Genomic DNA, 15,881 nt, shown 5'->3' with positions numbered 1-15,881 from the left:
GGAAACTTCAGCCTGGTTTTGGTTTTATGGGTTTTTTTCCTAAAGCATCTGTTTTCACACCAGTTTTATGACAGTCCTAGACTGTCACCATGACATTTCATTCTTCCTTATTTCCAGTCCTAGGGATGGTTTTAGCTCCAAGGCCACTGTCCTGCTGTCAGAGAAGCTTTTGAGGTCTTGGAGCAGAGAAGACTTTTTTTTATGAGAGGAGATAGTGTAGGATCCTTTTCCTCTCAGGACTACTACAGGATTCTACTACCATGCACTGGGATGGGACCCAAAAAGCTCTGGATCACAAAAAGGTCTCTCCAGGAGTTTGCTGTCCCCCTCCTGCACAACCAAGTCCCTTCCCTTCTCAGAGCCTCTGTTTTCATGCATATAAAACCTTGAATGTCATTGAAGGGATGCAGTGCCTGAATTCATCCTTTTCCTTTGGAAGTGCTCTGGGATGCTCTTGAGAAAGGCAGAGCAGGGAACAGGGCAGGTCCCAAACAGAAGAAATTAAGAGTGATGCTGGTAACACAGAGCTGTGACCCAGCTTCATCTCCCCTTCCCAGGGAAGTCCTGCTCCATGATCTTTATCTCCTCCCCTGAGCATCTCAGTGGTAGGAAAAGCCAGTTGAGGTGGCTGCTGGATTGTCCCTCAGTTTTGGCAGAGGCTTTGAGGCCGGAGGTTCTCTTAAGGGATGCTGGCTTTCCAAACCTCTCCTGTGTTTGCAAGTGTGCAGTAAAACTACCTGTTGTACCAGTGAACAAGTTATGCTCTGATCCACTTGGGATTGCCATGGCTTGGGGTCAGCCCTTGCTGGGAGCTGCTGCTGCTCCTCCCCAGGTGCTTTGCTCTCCTGCACTTCCACTTCTCTCTGCAAATCTCGGGCTCATTGAACCATCTGCTGGCTTTGTCTGTCCCTGTGGCTGCAGGCAGTGTTACTTGCTGCGATCACCGAGAGAGGCCTGCGTGGACAACACGACGGGAGAGAGAAGAAGAGCGAAGAAGAAGGGTTCCTGTGAAGATCGCCGCGCCATCCTGAAGAGCAGCGTCCGGGAGAAGATGATGATGGTGAAAGAAGACCCCATGCTATTCTCCAATGATGCTTTTTCCCTTGAGCCACTGGTAAGTGATAGCTGAGAGCCTCACTTTCTTCCTCTAACTCTAACTCTCTAACTCCCTAACACTCTAACACTCTAACTCTTCCCTTTCCCCTTCCCCTTCCCTTTCCTCCTCCTCCTCTTCTGTTTATGCAAGTGAACCCCCACGTTCTCCCATCAACCAGAGCCCTGATTCTGAGGATTGGCATTGTGAGAGATGATGAATGCCTGGTGTCTGCACAGTGCAAAATCCCTTCTCATCTTGGAGTAAACCCCAGAATAATCCCAACCCCTGCTTTCTTTCCAAACAGGTTAAACTAATATTTTTATTTCCAGGGAAGGGGATCATGTTCTCTTCTTGCCAAGTGCACCAGTGCAGAGGCAGTTACATACTGCAGCTGACAGCAGCATGATGTGACCAACAGCTTGTGTCAGAGCAGTGGGAATGTTGTGGAGAGTGGGAGCTGATCAGCTGAGCATTGAGAGCTTCCAGTGGTGTATTGAGCTGGGTTTGGAGCGTTTCCTTGGGCTCCTTGTGTTGTTCACTCATCACTGATGCTCTAAATAAAGGCTTGCAGGACTGTGGTTGTACACAAGAAATGGGAAGTTTGAAGAGAAATGTTTTGCTGTCTCTTTCTGTTTCAGGAGGGAGAGATCGGGCCAAATAGTTCAGTCCAAATCAAGGTGACCTTTAAACCCCTAAAGGCCCGAGAGTATCGGAGTGTGGCTTACTGCAACATCTCAGGTACAGCTCCTTTCCCCTGCTTCTCTCAGCCCTACTGAAGCCATGGTGCAAGCCTGAGCCCACTGGGCTCCCCTGGAACTGCTGGGAAGAGTCCCTGGGCAGCAGGGCAGTGCCGGCACATGCCACTGCCCCTGCAGCTTCCAGGGAGTCTCCTATGCAAGGCCAGGGTCAGAATCCTGGGTCTGGGTTACTGATCCCAGAACAACCCAGGCACTGCAGGGAGAAGTTTTCATGGCACGGCTTTGCCAGCATTTCCTCAAAGGCCAGAGCAGAACAGCTTGAGAGAACAAGCACTAAGCCCCTCTAGACCAGTGACCTCCAGCATGGGTCCATTTGGCATGGATCCATCATCAGGCAGCAGGAGCTGAGTTAGAAATGTGCTCCCTGAGCCTGGATCACCTCCCACTGCTCACACACCACCAGACCAGAGGTGGCTGAGCCCCACTGAGCCCAGGGTCTTTGTAGAGGGACCAGCCTTGGCCAGCACCTGCTTCTCTCCCTGTGTGGGAATTGGCACCTTGCAGCTCCCAGTCTGTGGAGATAGAACACAATGCTGAGTGCCAGAAGTTGAGGGCTTGGGCAACAAAGTCTTGTGCTACTGGGCCAGGTAGTTTGGCAATTGCTGCCCAGCAATCTGCCAGGTACAATTGCCAAACTCTTGATGAGCTTGTGCCTTCACTGAATGGATTTCAAAGCTCCTCTAGGTGCATGGGAAGGAAACCATAGAATCATGGTGTGTTAGGGATGGAATGGACCTTAAAGATGATGTAGTCCCAAGAGCCCTGCCCTGGGCAGGGACACCTCCCACTAGAGCAGGTAGCTCCAAGCCCCAAGCAGCCTGGCTTTGAACACTTTCAGGGCTGGAACCTCCACAACTCCCCTGGGGAGCCTGCTCCAGTGTCTCACCAGCCTCACAGTAAAACATTTCTTCCTAATACCTCACCTAAATTTCCTTTCTTTCCATTGATACCCATTACTCCTTGGGCTGTCACTTCAGGACATGAGAGATGTTTAAAACTCAGCAAACTGGTGGCTAAAATTGGAAACCAGCCCAAGGAATGGGTTAGAAATTGGAAGTCAGCCCCAAGGGAAATGTCCTGAGGGAAGAGAAGGGTCCAAATCTTCTCTTGCAATATCAGGAGCTGGTTTTATCCAGCTCAGAGTCAGGGGCCAGCGTTCAGGCAGGCTGGAAAATAGAGTGTAACAGTGGGAATTATTGTACTGAAATGAGCATCTCTCCCCAGGCCGTGGGAGCAGGCTGCCCCTGCACCTCCGAGGGGAAGGCCAAGGACCCGTGGTTGAATTCAGCCGTCAAATGCTGAAACTTGGGAACATTTTTGTCAACACCTCCCACGTCTATGAGGTGAGCAGCAGGGGTTGGGATGGATCTTGATGGCTCCTGAGGCAGCAGCAAGCCTGGTGGACCTGTGGAATTCCTGACAACACGGGCAGTTGTGAGCAGGGAATATTGGACGTACTGGGCAGATCTGGTGGGGTCAGAAAGGTGTGTCTGCTGTTCATGAAGCCCCAGTCCCTTGGCAATGCCAATTTTTGGCAGCCTTCCTTGGGGATCAGCTCAGAAGCTTCCTGAAAAACAACCCCTTGGCATATGAAACCCAGACTGGGTCAAAAAGCTGCACGTTCAGAGGCTTTTGTGGCAGCCCCAGACACAAGGCACCTTTGCACTGGACTGTTCAGAAGCAGCTGGAACAAACTGGCTGTGTTGAGCTTCAGTACCCTGCAAACAATTCTCAGTGGAGTGTCTCCTGCTTATTCCTGGGAGTCACAGGAAAGCCATCCAGCCTCCTGGCTCAGTGCTGGCCCTTGCAAAGGGCTTGGGATTCTTTCCTTTGCTGACCACTCCCTCACCACACTCCAGCCTTGCTGCATCCCTGACTCTAGAAAGACAAAAGTGTTCCTGGGAATAAAGCTAAGGATCTTTCTACCTCTTTGCCTCCCCCTCAAAATAGTGTCAAGTTTGCAAAAAAAATAGAGAGCAACTGAAAGAGGGAGAAAATAAGGCACTGCATCATGCCAGACTCTTTCAAAAGCTTGGCTGTGGAAAGGAAAAACACACTGGGTTTTTTTTACCAAAAGATGGTGCTGTCTCTGTATTTGGTGGTGATGCCTCGTTATCAATGTGTTGTTGTCATGATTTGGGAAAAGGTGAATGAGTAGATGGAACTGTTGGAGCTGTGCTAAGTGGGGCAGTGGCAGCTCTCTGGTGATTGACTACGCAGCTGCCCCACGCTGCTCTCAGGGCCAGCTCTGAATGAGCTTGGTGATGCTGGCCAGAGCTGGAGTGCTCTGTGTCCATGGGAGAAGCCCAGGGTGACTCTGGTTATGTGCAATTACTGCTGCTTTGCATGAAAACCCAAAGGCAGAACTTGTCCTGTTGTATTTTTGGACTTCTGCCTTTCAGCAGCACAAAGCATCTTCTGCCTTTTCTGGGTGGGAATTGCATCATTAGAAAATAACTGACAAGAAGGGAAGATTGCACATGAATTTCCCTTTTGCTTTCTTGCTGCTGCAGGTGAAACTGATGAACCGAGGAGCTATAGATGCTCCCTTCACCTACATCCCTTCAGCCACAACCGTGGGCCGCTGCTTCAAGTTTGCCCCCGAGGAGGGCGTCATTGCAGCAGGTGGGATCCAGACGATTCACATCTCCTTCAATGCCACCGTCCTGGGGAGCTTTGAGGAACAATTCCAGTTCCGTGTGGCTGCATCTCCTACGCCTGTGATCCTGACAGTCTGGTAAGGACTCTGGGAGCTTGCTGGGCACATCTGTAGCTGTCTCTGGGACATCCCCCACCTCCCTCATTTTGGGGTCGAGCAGAGGAAAAAGGAGTTTCCTGAGCTCTTCATCTCTGCTCTGATCCTGGCACTGCCCCAGTGTAGGGTGCCCGGGGGCTGGAATGACTCCTCCCTGCAGGGATCTCCCTCTGCCTTGGGCCATGGCAGGCAGTGGGATGGATCAGCTTTGGGCAGTAGCTGCTCTGGGCTGTCCCAGCTCAACACCCAGCAAAGCTCCCAGGGCTTTGGAGATGGGGCAGCCTGGGTGATTCTGCAGCAGCAGCAGTGTTTTTAAAAACTTCTGCTCATAATCCATCCCAAATGGGCAGCAGCAGCCTCACCTCACCTCTCATGGCCATGCTGTGGGGGACAAGCTGTGCTCCCAACTCCTGTGCAGAGAGTGCTCCAGTCCCTCCTTTCCACAGCTAGGAAAGGGCTGGGAGACAGGGAACTGTGCAGCAGGAATGTGCCAAGGACATGGGCATCATCCCATGGGCTGGTGCCACTGCAAGAGATAATCCTGGCCCAGCAAAGGGAGAAGGGGTGATAACAGGGGAGGCAGAGCTCAGTCCTCAGTTCCACAGCAGCACGAGGGATTGTCCCTGCCAGCCTGAGCCATGTGCTGGTAGGATAATGTCCTGCAAGCAGGAAAGCTGATGCTGGCTGCTCTGGAGCTTTGCAGCTAGGCTGCTGCTGTTGGGAGGCACTGGATCAAGGCAATAAAGAAATGAATGCACCCTGCACTTGATTATACCAATGAGATAAGGGAGATGGATCAAAAAAGAATAAGAAAATTAGGACTTAGCAAGAGGAAAGTGGTGAGTAGGTCTGCCTGCAGTGGAGAAACAATTATGCTGGCTTTGTTTTTGGAGGAAAAGTGCTGCTCTGTTATTTTGGAAATCAAGAGGGAACCTTTCACCATCAATTGATTCTCCTCTGTCTCCCCCCAATCTGCTCCTGGGACATTATTGCATAAGCAGCTTTCTCCTTGGGCAAGGGCAGGTGTCTCTTGTAGAGATGTGTAGAGCAGAGCCAGTGGCAGTCCTGGGAACACAAGAGAAGGCACAGTTCACTGGTCCTTGATTTTTAACCAAAAAGCAGAGTGGGCATGGATTGGTGTCACCCACAAAATAAACTCGTGAGTGTTGTGCAGCTTCAAGTGCTGATTTCAGTGGATGTTGGTGACTTTTGGAGCCTGTCTGCTGATTTCAAGGACAGGTGAGGTGGCGTGGTAGATTCAGGACACCCGTGTTTGGTTGTTGAAGCCATTGCCCTTGGCTGTGCCGGCTGCTGCACTGGTGCCAGGCTGGTCCTTTCCTCTAGGATTCATCTGCCCACTGTGCAGAACTGTTGCTGCTCTTTTCAGAGGATGCTTGGGGCTCCCCTGGCTTCATGTCTCTAAAGTCTGTCAGTAATGATTGTGTGGCTCAAAATCTGCTGAGAAAGCTCCTCCATGGGAACACCAGTTGGAGCTAAGAAGCAGCAAGGCAGGGAGCCTGTGGCTGGAAAGGCTGGTTACAGAAGTTTGTGGGGACTTTTATGTCCATCACATTACAGATGGGGAAACTGAGGCAATGGAGCCATGTCTGGGTGTGTGTTCAGGGTCCTTCATGGCACCACCAGCAACTGGGGGCTTTTCCTGCCTGCCCTGTGCCCAAATCCCCACCAGTGGCTGTTGGCTGCCGGCCACTTGGCTTTAGCTGCCTCCTGCCCACACGGACACTGTGCTGAGCACATGGTGCTGTGTTGATTTGAAGCCCACGGTGCCCCTGACCCCAGGCTTTATGTCCCCGAGCCAGGGCTGCCACACGCTTTGTAACTGCCTTTAACCGAGGCATTTCCTCCTGCTCTGTGCTCGTCATCGCAGGGGGTGTGTCACTGGGCCGGCTTTACACTTCGACCTCCACGAGCTCCACTTCGGTGACATCTCCTTCGGTGAGTGTTCCCTGGGCTTGGGCACAGCGTGAGGGATCTGTGCGTTCCACAATGAACCACTTGAACATAAAAACATCCATCACTCGTCTTCTGCCACAGCAGCCTCTTCAGGCTGGGAACTCCAGGGCTGCTGGTGCCTCAGGTAGCATTTTGCCCTTGTCAGATCAAATAGAACCAAGGAATAGAAGCTCTGGGCTGTGCCTGCAGTTGTTTTTTCCCCCATCTGTGTTCAAATGACTCTTGGTGAGCAGGCCTGGGAGAAGTCTCCTCCCCACAGAGCTGGCCAGCCAAGCCAGATGTCCAGTGCAGAGCAGTGGTGGCCGGTGGCCGGGCTCTGCAGGACATCCCCACCATGTGTGGCTGGAGCTCTGGCTTTCCAGGATGGAAAGCAAATCTCAGAGCTCAAGTGGGGTAAACCCTTGCAGGCAGCAATCACAGGGAGCAGCAGGGCTGTGATGGCCCCCTTTGTTGGGTGAGGTGGGACATGGTTCCTAATCACTGCTCTCGAAGCAAGGCTCAGGTTTGCCTCCAGTTGAATGTGCTCTGAGCTGTCACCTGCTCAGTCTGTTTGGCCCAAACCAGGAGATGCCTTAAGGATGCTGCAGAGAGAAACTGCATTAGGGTGCTTTGCATCACCTTCTAGCTCCAGATTCCATTAATTCCTCACGTAGCTTCTCGGTGAGCTGTAGTTCAGATAGTAAAGAGCTAAACTGCAGTCACCCTTTCATCCTACCAGGCTGTTCACACCAGCAGTCATGACACAGTTGGTGCCTAAATGGATATTTGTGTCCTTTTCCCAGGTTTTCCCCGCACCATGACCTGTCGCCTCACTAACACCTCCCCGCTGGCCGTGACATTCAAGCTCCGCATGTCGGACGATGGCACGCAGCCTGCTGTCAGCAGCTTGGATCAAATCTGCAAGGAAGGTGACCCATCCTGGAGGAAGGGAATTCATTTTTATGTGGAGCCAAGGGAGTTTACAATGAATCCCAGCCAAGGGACCATCCTCCCCCAGGGACACCAGGATATCGAGGTATGGGAAGAGTCCAGCCACACACGCTTCAGCCCCAGGGCTAAAGCTTCACTGGAGTGTGGGAGGGCTTTAGCTCTGATGCCAGCTTTGAGGATCATGTGAGTGAGAGATCTGCACTGGCCTGAGGCCTCTGTTAGCTGGGTTACTCAGGATGTAACTGAAGCAGCACTGTTTTGTTCCCAAAATCATACGCTGAGATCACAAACCGTATGGTAAAGTACTGGAGCCATTCTTGTGTTTTTGAGAGCAGTTTCTTTGATTGCAAGTGGGCAAGAGGAAGGATGAGGACAGAATGAGAGGTGTCATTGTAGAAAGCAGTTTGCTTTTCTTCTTGGTCTCATGTCTCCTCTCCTGGAGAGCAGAATGATTTGTGTTCATTGCAGGGATCTCCAGTGGAGACAAAAAGCTCTGCAGCCATGAACTGCCCAGCACCTGCTGGGCCACATTTGCCCTCAGCTTCCTGCTGTAAAGCTGAACTCATTCTGTCCAAGTCAGCAGATTTCATCTGCATTTGTGTCATTGTAGTCAGATGAAAAATTGGCCCCTTAATTTGGGTACAGTGGTGTGTAGAGCTTTAGCCTAATGTTTGAATTTAGCTGACCTATGCCATGATAGCAAGGTGTGTTTAACAAATCTGGTATTGCCAGAAGGCTTTTGTTAACTCTCAGAGACTGTGCTCTACACATGGATCAGCAGAATAATTAAGGCAAAATCCTCCCTTTCCTTCCCATGAAACAAGAACTGGAGAATACCACGTGTGGGTAATGAGCTTTTATAAGGAAGAATTTACTGCTCTTCTCTTCCACCAGGTGACCCTGTGCTCCAACACGGTGATGGAATACTACCGGAAAATGCTGGTGGACCTGGTGGGCCTGGAGGGTGTTGGCAAGGAAGTGGCATCAGTGATCATCACAGCCAGGTACCAGCACTTCCCTGGCCTCTCCCAGCACACTGCCTGGCACAGGGTTTGCTGGCTGCAGCTCCCAAGGGAAGTGTTGTTTAATGTTCTCATGTTGTGACCAGCTGGACACGAGAACAGCAGTGCTTGGAAAGCAGCCTGTGGTGAAAAGCAGCCCTGCTCACAGCCCAGCACAGTCCTGGGCCTTTTTCTAGAGGGACCAGGAATGAAATCATTTATTGGCCTGGTTTTTGGTGCTTGAGCTGGAACAAATTTCCCGAGGACCTGCTCTCCTTCTTCCTGCAAGAGATGGAGCTGTGCTGGGTTGAGACCCCCCTGCTTTGGTTTGGGACACACCAAGCAGCCTGCTGAGAGTCAGGGTCTGGTTCTGTTCATGAGGGCACGTGACAGTGGGGAAGTGGCTCACAGCCAGAGTGGTGAGGGCAAGATCTTACGAGGGGAAAAGAGCCCTTGATGTGGCAAGTCAGCTCTAGTTTTTCTCCTTTCCTCTGCTTCCCATTTTGAGCTTGAATGTTTTCAGACTTAAACCAAAAGTTGCTCTTGCTGCAGCAGAATTCCATCCTGCCAGTTTAATGTCGAGAGGGATGCAGTTCCCTGGTGCTGCTCCCTCTCGCAGGCAGAGCCATGCAGTCAGTGCCTGGGCTGCAGTTTTGTCAAGCAAGTGCAACTGGGGACAGTCAGTGCATGGAGCTGTGGAGTGAAGGACCGAGGGAGCTGTAGGAACTGGGAGGGGGTGATCACCCACTCTGTAGGGCAGGTGGTGTCCCATGCCCTCCAAAGCTGGGGCAAACAGCTGAGTTTTCAGGCAGGGCAACAGCCCCGTGGGAGAGAAGGGAGTCATTTTTACTGAGACACCGGAGTCGTGTGTTCCTTGAGCCTTAGTGAGCACTGATCCGTGTTGGGAATGCTCCCCCAGAGCTCATGGATCACCGGGACTGTTACAGGAGTCCTTGCAAGCCTTCTGGGCTAAAGGAGAGGCTGAGGCAGCTGTGGGACAAAGTAAGTGCTCTGCCTGGGGCACTTGGCAGCATCTGGCTGCTGCCTCTCAGGGTTTGCCCCTCCTTGACAAGCCGTGTTGGAGTGGGAAGGCTTTGAAGGCAATTTCTCACTGCAGGGCTGTTAAATGTCTGTTTGACAGTGACAAATGGGTTATCTTTGGGGGTAAATGTTCTCTGTTCTCTCAGTATCTCTGATTCCCTTGGGGTCATCTCTTTGCCCAGATGTCTGGTTCCTGAGCTGCAAGTGTACCCCCAAATCATGCGCTGCAATAAGTGCCACCTGAAGGAGCCATACGAGAAGAAGTTCATCATCACCAATAAAACTCACCTTCCTGGCTGCTACGGGCTCATTCCCCAGGTTTGTCATTGCATCCACCTCCTCCTCTCAAATATTGCTGAGGAGATTATTAGGGGAAAAAAGGGTTTGGATAAGACCTTGCTGTTTTCTGTTCAGCCTTAAAAATCTGCTGAGAGCAGGATCCTACCTGAATGTAAACTTTAGGAGGCAGTTTAACCTCCTGAGGAAACAGTTTATGTTCTAGTCTTCAGGGTGTTCTCTGGTGGGAGATCTTAGAGGGTTGTGAAAAGCTGCTGCAGCCACAGACACCAACAGCTGTGCTGGCAGCCTCCTTGCAGGACCCCCTGAGAATGCTAAGCCTGCAATTCTTGCATCTTCTTTGGGCCTTTTACCTTTGTCCTGGGGATTTTGAAAAACGTGTGTGAGTTGCTGTGGCAGTGGATGTTAAGGAGTTTCAAGCTGAATTTGGAGGTCCCTCTGAAGCTGCATTTGATTGTGTCCCTTCTAGAAACGCAAGGAGGACTCTCCTGTGTTGTACTCCAGCCCCAAACCCTGTGGCATTGTCCAGCCTCGCAGCACTGCAGAGATTCCGGTTACAATCCAAGTGCAAACATTGGGCGATCATCGCACCAATGTTCTGATCGGCGTGTTTGGGGATGAAAGAAACCCACTGGTGAGTGCAAGGGGAGATGTGTGCCTTTGTGCAGCTCCTCCTGGCAGGGTGCAGAGTGTGCAGGGATTCTTCTGGGAAAAACAGGCACAGGCTACTGTGGAGAAGGACAGAAGGGACTGGTGCCATAAAGAGCTTATGCCTTATAGGTGGTAATCTCAGTGTCTGACTCTGAATGTAGTTCCTAAGCTGGAATTGAGGATAATTTTAGTTAAATTAATCTTTAAAATGCTAGTAACTTTGGAAATACCTGTTTTCAAATGTCATCTCTTTAAGCACAAAAGAGGATGTCAGAAGACTTCTGGGAAGGTTGAGCTTTGTGTAAAAGAAAGGAAAGCTGGCATTTGAAGAGTAGTTGCAAGGATTTAAACTTACATTAAAACACATGGAAGTGATGATGGCAAATTCCCTGGATGGCACCAAGTATCTGACCCTGGGCCATTGTGACACTGCATGTAAATCAGTCAGCAGGAATGACAGGCAGTGCAGGCTGTGCCAGGGAGCCTGAAGTTTGACACAACAGTTGCTTTCAACTATCAGGCTGCTTACCTTAAGCAGGAGGGTTTCTCCCCACCAGAATAACCAATTGTTTACCTGTCAGCCTGGTCTTAACTAGACATTTCTTGCAAAGCTTTTACCTTGGGCCAATCATTTGTATTTTGAAAGTTTCTCTTACCTTGATCCTTTTGAATTTGGAGGTGAATATGTAACTTTATTTTTTTTTTCCCAAAAGCCCAGCATTTCAGCTGGAGAGTGGTTAAATAATAAATAATAAATAATAAATAATAAATAACTTGAGTAGAGTTGAGCTGTTTAAGCTTTTTTAGGTTTCCCTGTTGTGGTTTGTTTTGGCTTTTATAAAAATCTTTCTTTCCTGCTTCTTCCTGGAACAGAGAGCAGAATTCCTGAGCTCTGGAGAGCTGGCAGAAATCTATGGAACTCCAAAGAAGATAGACTTTGGCATGATCCCAGTGCTACAGCCGAGCTCACAAACTCTTACCCTCTTCAACACAGGTCTCGTCCCTGTAGACTTCAGGATCAAGATTGTAAGTACCTGTGGGGCTGTTTTCCAGGGAATTGACTGGTCAGTAGCAGCCAGGACTTTTTATGACTGGTTTTGATATGCAAGATTTCCATCTGGCCCATCTGGTGTGAGAGGTGGCAGGATACTCCAATATTCCATCGGAGCGAGGCAAGAGGAACCTGGCTCTGGAGTGGTTTTAGCTGGGGCCCTCAGTGAAATCAGGTGCAGAGATGTTGGAGCAGAAACAAGTCTGGATTGTGGTGACAGGTCCTCCCTTCACTTTCTGGAAGGTCTTCAGATGTGCGTGTGACATTTTTGGAGCTCTGAGATCAGAGAAACCTGTGTTCCTTTGCTCCCCAGAGAGCCTGGATTTCCCTATGGTTTCCCTGTCCCAGCTGCATTTGCTTTGTGCCCAAGTGCTGTTTGTAGTGGAGAGCAGGGTGTGAGCTCTGTCCTCAGACTGCAATTGTCACAGCTCCTGTGGCTCAAGCCAGTTGGGCTGTGCACACGAAGATGTGTGGGGGTTGTGCACCCCCCCAGCCTGTGATCTTTGTGCTGTTGAAGAGCATCTTTGGGGAGCAGCTGCAGAGAAAGGCTGTTTTCATATGTGGAGGTTGCACAGGGCAGAAGGAGCTGGGGCTGCTCCCCTGGCAGGGAGAGCAGGGCTGGCACAGCCAGGAAGGGCTTGTAGGCTGGGGCTGGGGCTGGCTGGGTTGTCTGCTGGAGGGGGAGATCTGGGAGGGGCTTGAGGTTTGTTTTTCTTCATGCTGGATGTGTTGAACTTGTGGAGCTGCTTCAAACCTGATCCTATGGCCTTGTTTGTGTTTGTGGCTAAAGCATCAGGCCATGTGGGAGAGTCCAGCCACAGCCTCCTGGGCCAAGGAGGAGGGCTGTGAAGTTGAACTTGCTGCTTTTCCAGCTCTTTGGGGGATAAATGCCACCTTCAAGTGAGGGGTTTTTCCAGGACAGCTTTCTCTAACTCCACAATGAAATTCTGCTTTCAGCCTTTGCAGGGAGCAGTGCATCTTGGCTGGGTGGGCCTGGCATGGAAATGATGGGTTTCACATGCTCCTAGCAGGGCTGGGCCTGCAGAGCTGTGTCTGTACAGCTGTGCTGGTGCCAGACCTTTCCTCCCTGCTCTGAGCAGCTTCCAGCTCTCTTGCCCAATCCATGGAGTCCATGAGAAAGCAGATGACAAGAGTTCTTAGGAAGAGTGGGCCATGTGCACAGAGCACACATCATCCAGTTTCCTTTCTGCTTCTTGCTTTTCTGCTCTGCTGTAACCATTTTGAGGTGGCTTTTCCAAAGCAGAGGGCACTGGGGCACCTCTCTACAGCTGATGGTCAGTGGGAAGTGAGGGCTTCAGTCCTTCAGGGGATCTTGAGAAGCACTGATGGCCCCTTGAGCAAGAATAGTTTGGTGTTGGGGTTGCAACTGGTATTGCAGTGATATTCTTCAGGATCTCAGCAGTGTCCTCCAGCTGTGTGGTTTCTGGAGTGGGATTTGAGCAGTCCTGGCTTCCTCTGGCCTTGAGCCTTTGTGAGAAGGCAGGAGAGAGAGAAAGCAGCTTTCCTTGGCACACACTCCAGAGCAAGAGTGGGGAAGGAACACTCTCCTGAGGATAAACATCCCTTGGGTTGGGCAGAGCTGGGGTCATTAGGTGAGTCTGTTAAAGGAGAGGAAAATACAGGTTGTATGAGCTCTGCTGTTGCCTGAGACTGCAGCTCAAATTTAGGGAAATGAAGCCTTTATGATTTTTATCCTCCCCTCTTTAGTCTGTCCTTTTCTTATATCCCACAAGAGATCACGGTGCATGGTTTCCATCCTAAATGCATCTTCTGCTTGTCTTACAGGCTGATAAACCCCAGTGCTTTGTTCTTGAAACCCAAGAAGGAGTGATCCCCGCTAGGGGTGAGGTTCCTGTGACTGTCACAGCCATCCTGGATGACACTGGGCATTTTGCTGACTCCATCCAGCTCTTCATCGAGAACAGCTTTTGCTTCAGCTTCTTACTGAGGGCTATGGGCACTGGCACCACAATTGTCACAGACAAACCACTGGCCCCAGAGCTCAACTTGGGATACCAATTCAGGTAGGAGATCTCCCCACTCCCACCTCTCCTCCTGGCTCAACAAGGAGCAGTTTTGCTGTAGTCCTTCAGGCAAGATCTTCTTCAGTGTTCCAATCCCTGAGTCCTTCCCTGAAGGCAGAGATTCCTTCAGAAACGTGTGGTGGCCAGTTGAGAGTTGTTAGATACCCTCAAAAGCCACTGGAAGGGAAACCAGTTGCTAAATGGCCACTGAATTGTCTTTAGTTGTAATACATTTATGTCCTCACTTGATCAAGCAGTGGTGTCACAGCTCCCCCAGAACAAAAGGTTCCCAAAAGGGCGCCCAGGTGAGGCGGTCCCTCCGTGGGGCTGAGGGACCAAGGGCAGATGGCCTCACAGCCTTCCCTTCTGAAATGGCACTTCCCAGGCAAGCAGGGCCTGGGAACAGAGAGACAGGAGGGCACCAACCCCCCCAGGAAGGCAGGAGCCCCCAGAGCAGTTCCAGGGCCAGATGGAAACTGCTGCTTTGTGTGGGGCCCGCAGTGCCACTGCCGCTTCCTCCTGCTGTTCCTGGGCCCTGCTGCTGCCCTGCTGTGCCCAGGGCCTCGATGGCTTTTTTGCTGCCAGCAGAGTTTGCAAAGTTCACTTCAAAACAGTTTCTAACTGCAAAATGAAGTTCTACAAATGGCTCTCAGTGCAAAACCAAAGCTGCTACCAAGGAGAGGGGCCCTGCTGCCCTGGTTTCCTCTCCTGGAGCAGGCAGACGATTTTTACCAGCTTGCTGGGATCGTGCAGAAGCTGCCTCTGAGCTGGCTTTTAGAAATGCCTGCAATCATACCCCACACACAAGGTCCTCAAGGGCAGCATCTCAAAGATTCACTGACAGTGTGGGGCACAGAGCAATGCAAAATACAGTAACAGTACGAATCAGCCCAGAACAAACATTTTGGAGGAAAACCCCAGGTCCTGTTAGTCTCACCTTGAAAATGCTACCTTAGCATTAAAAGCAGATTTCTCTTTGCAATAATGACACCAGAAGGGCAGCTTGTCAGACAGTTTCTGGCCCACATTAAGAGCTGGAAATGAAGACAGTCCCCAAGTTATGAACACCTCAGATGGCTCATCAGGAGCAATCTGATGAGCAGGGAAACAGCTGCTCCCACACCATTTTCCATCCTGGCTTCTCTTGTAGCCACCTTCCCAGTACTCACCAGTTCCAAGTAACAAACAGGGGCCACCATTTCCATCGGCTCTTCTGGAGCGTGGAATGCTACAGGCCAGCCAAGAGGAAGGGCCAGAGCGTCTCAGCCCTCAGCAGCCCCGAGGCCGAAGATGATTTCGAGAGCCGCAGTCGTACGAGCGCCGTGTTCGGGCTGGAGCCAGGCTCCTGGCACCTGCAGCCAGGCCAGTCTGTGGCCATGGTGCTGCGAGGCTTCTCCCACATGCCACAGGTGAGGTCCCCACCAAGGGCTGAGCCTGGGGAGCCCTCACATCCCCTCCCCTGGCCTTGTTCCACAGTGCCTTGACATTTGCCTGGGGAAATGAGCAAGGCCCTTCAAGAAACTGCTTTAAGGCCGCACGTTTCTGTGGCAGCACCAGTTGCTTTCCTTGCTGGCCACCATCAGAGCAGCCAAGGCTTTATTGGGATTCCACAGCTACCAAAACCCAGTGCTGATCCCAAAGCAGGGCTGGAAGGAAATAATGCTCTTTTGGGGCAAACGGTGTTGCACGCTGAGTCGGCAAAGAAGGGCAGACAAATAAGTTACACTTAGACTAGGAGCACAAAAAGAAAGGGAATTCAACAAGTGCCAAGTGGTTTATCTGGGGTAAGCACAGATAAAACAAAAGCCATGTGAAGGGAGGGGAGTTCTCACAAGTGCCTTTTGTGGGCATTGGGGTGCAGTGTTACAGACAGCTGAGTGCAGAATAAATCAGCTGCATCACGGCAAGAAAAGGAGGCAGTGCCCACTGTAACTGTGTGGCAGGAATAGGGGCTGTGCTGGGTGCTGAGCCAGTGCAGGGCATTTGCTGGTGCCCTGCCACCCTCCACTGGTGACAAGTGACTCTTGCATGCAGGAGGTGAGGGATTACATGAGGTGTGAAGCTGTCGTTGGCACAAGCGTGGTGACAAAGAAGATCATAGAAACCATCATTAGCTGCAAGTTCATAGATCCCTCTATAGAAGTATCAGCCAGAAAACTCTCTTTCCGGGTGGAGAAGGTAAGTCTCTGGATTGCATCCTGGCATTTAGCAGCATGGCTGAGGGGGGTGTGTCCTTGTGTTAAAGCCCCTCTTTGCTCTGCCTGAGGCACTTGGTCAAGTGA

General features: G+C 51.1%; 1 protein-coding gene across 1 annotated transcript in view; it reads left to right on the top strand.

Annotated features, from left to right (window-relative positions):
* Positions 1–15,881, top strand: part of LOC111934855 (axonemal central pair apparatus protein HYDIN-like) — a 57,185-nt gene that overhangs the window by 11,145 nt on the left and 30,159 nt on the right. The window contains exons 9-21 of the mRNA XM_086847692.1: positions 922–1,114; positions 1,735–1,834; positions 3,079–3,197; positions 4,368–4,591; positions 6,498–6,565; positions 7,366–7,598; positions 8,408–8,517; positions 9,738–9,873; positions 10,322–10,486; positions 11,377–11,529; positions 13,361–13,599; positions 14,750–15,008; positions 15,634–15,777. Coding sequence (XP_086703818.1) covers positions 922–1,114; positions 1,735–1,834; positions 3,079–3,197; positions 4,368–4,591; positions 6,498–6,565; positions 7,366–7,598; positions 8,408–8,517; positions 9,738–9,873; positions 10,322–10,486; positions 11,377–11,529; positions 13,361–13,599; positions 14,750–15,008; positions 15,634–15,777 — 2,143 coding nt within the window. The remainder of the gene's footprint in view (positions 1–921; positions 1,115–1,734; positions 1,835–3,078; positions 3,198–4,367; positions 4,592–6,497; positions 6,566–7,365; positions 7,599–8,407; positions 8,518–9,737; positions 9,874–10,321; positions 10,487–11,376; positions 11,530–13,360; positions 13,600–14,749; positions 15,009–15,633; positions 15,778–15,881) is intronic.

This window comes from Cyanistes caeruleus, chromosome 12 (genome assembly GCF_971803275.1).
Source record: "Cyanistes caeruleus chromosome 12, bCyaCae1.hap1.1, whole genome shotgun sequence".
Taxonomy (NCBI): Eukaryota; Metazoa; Chordata; class Aves; order Passeriformes; family Paridae; genus Cyanistes; species Cyanistes caeruleus.
This window is presented reverse-complemented; position numbering and strand designations above follow the sequence as displayed.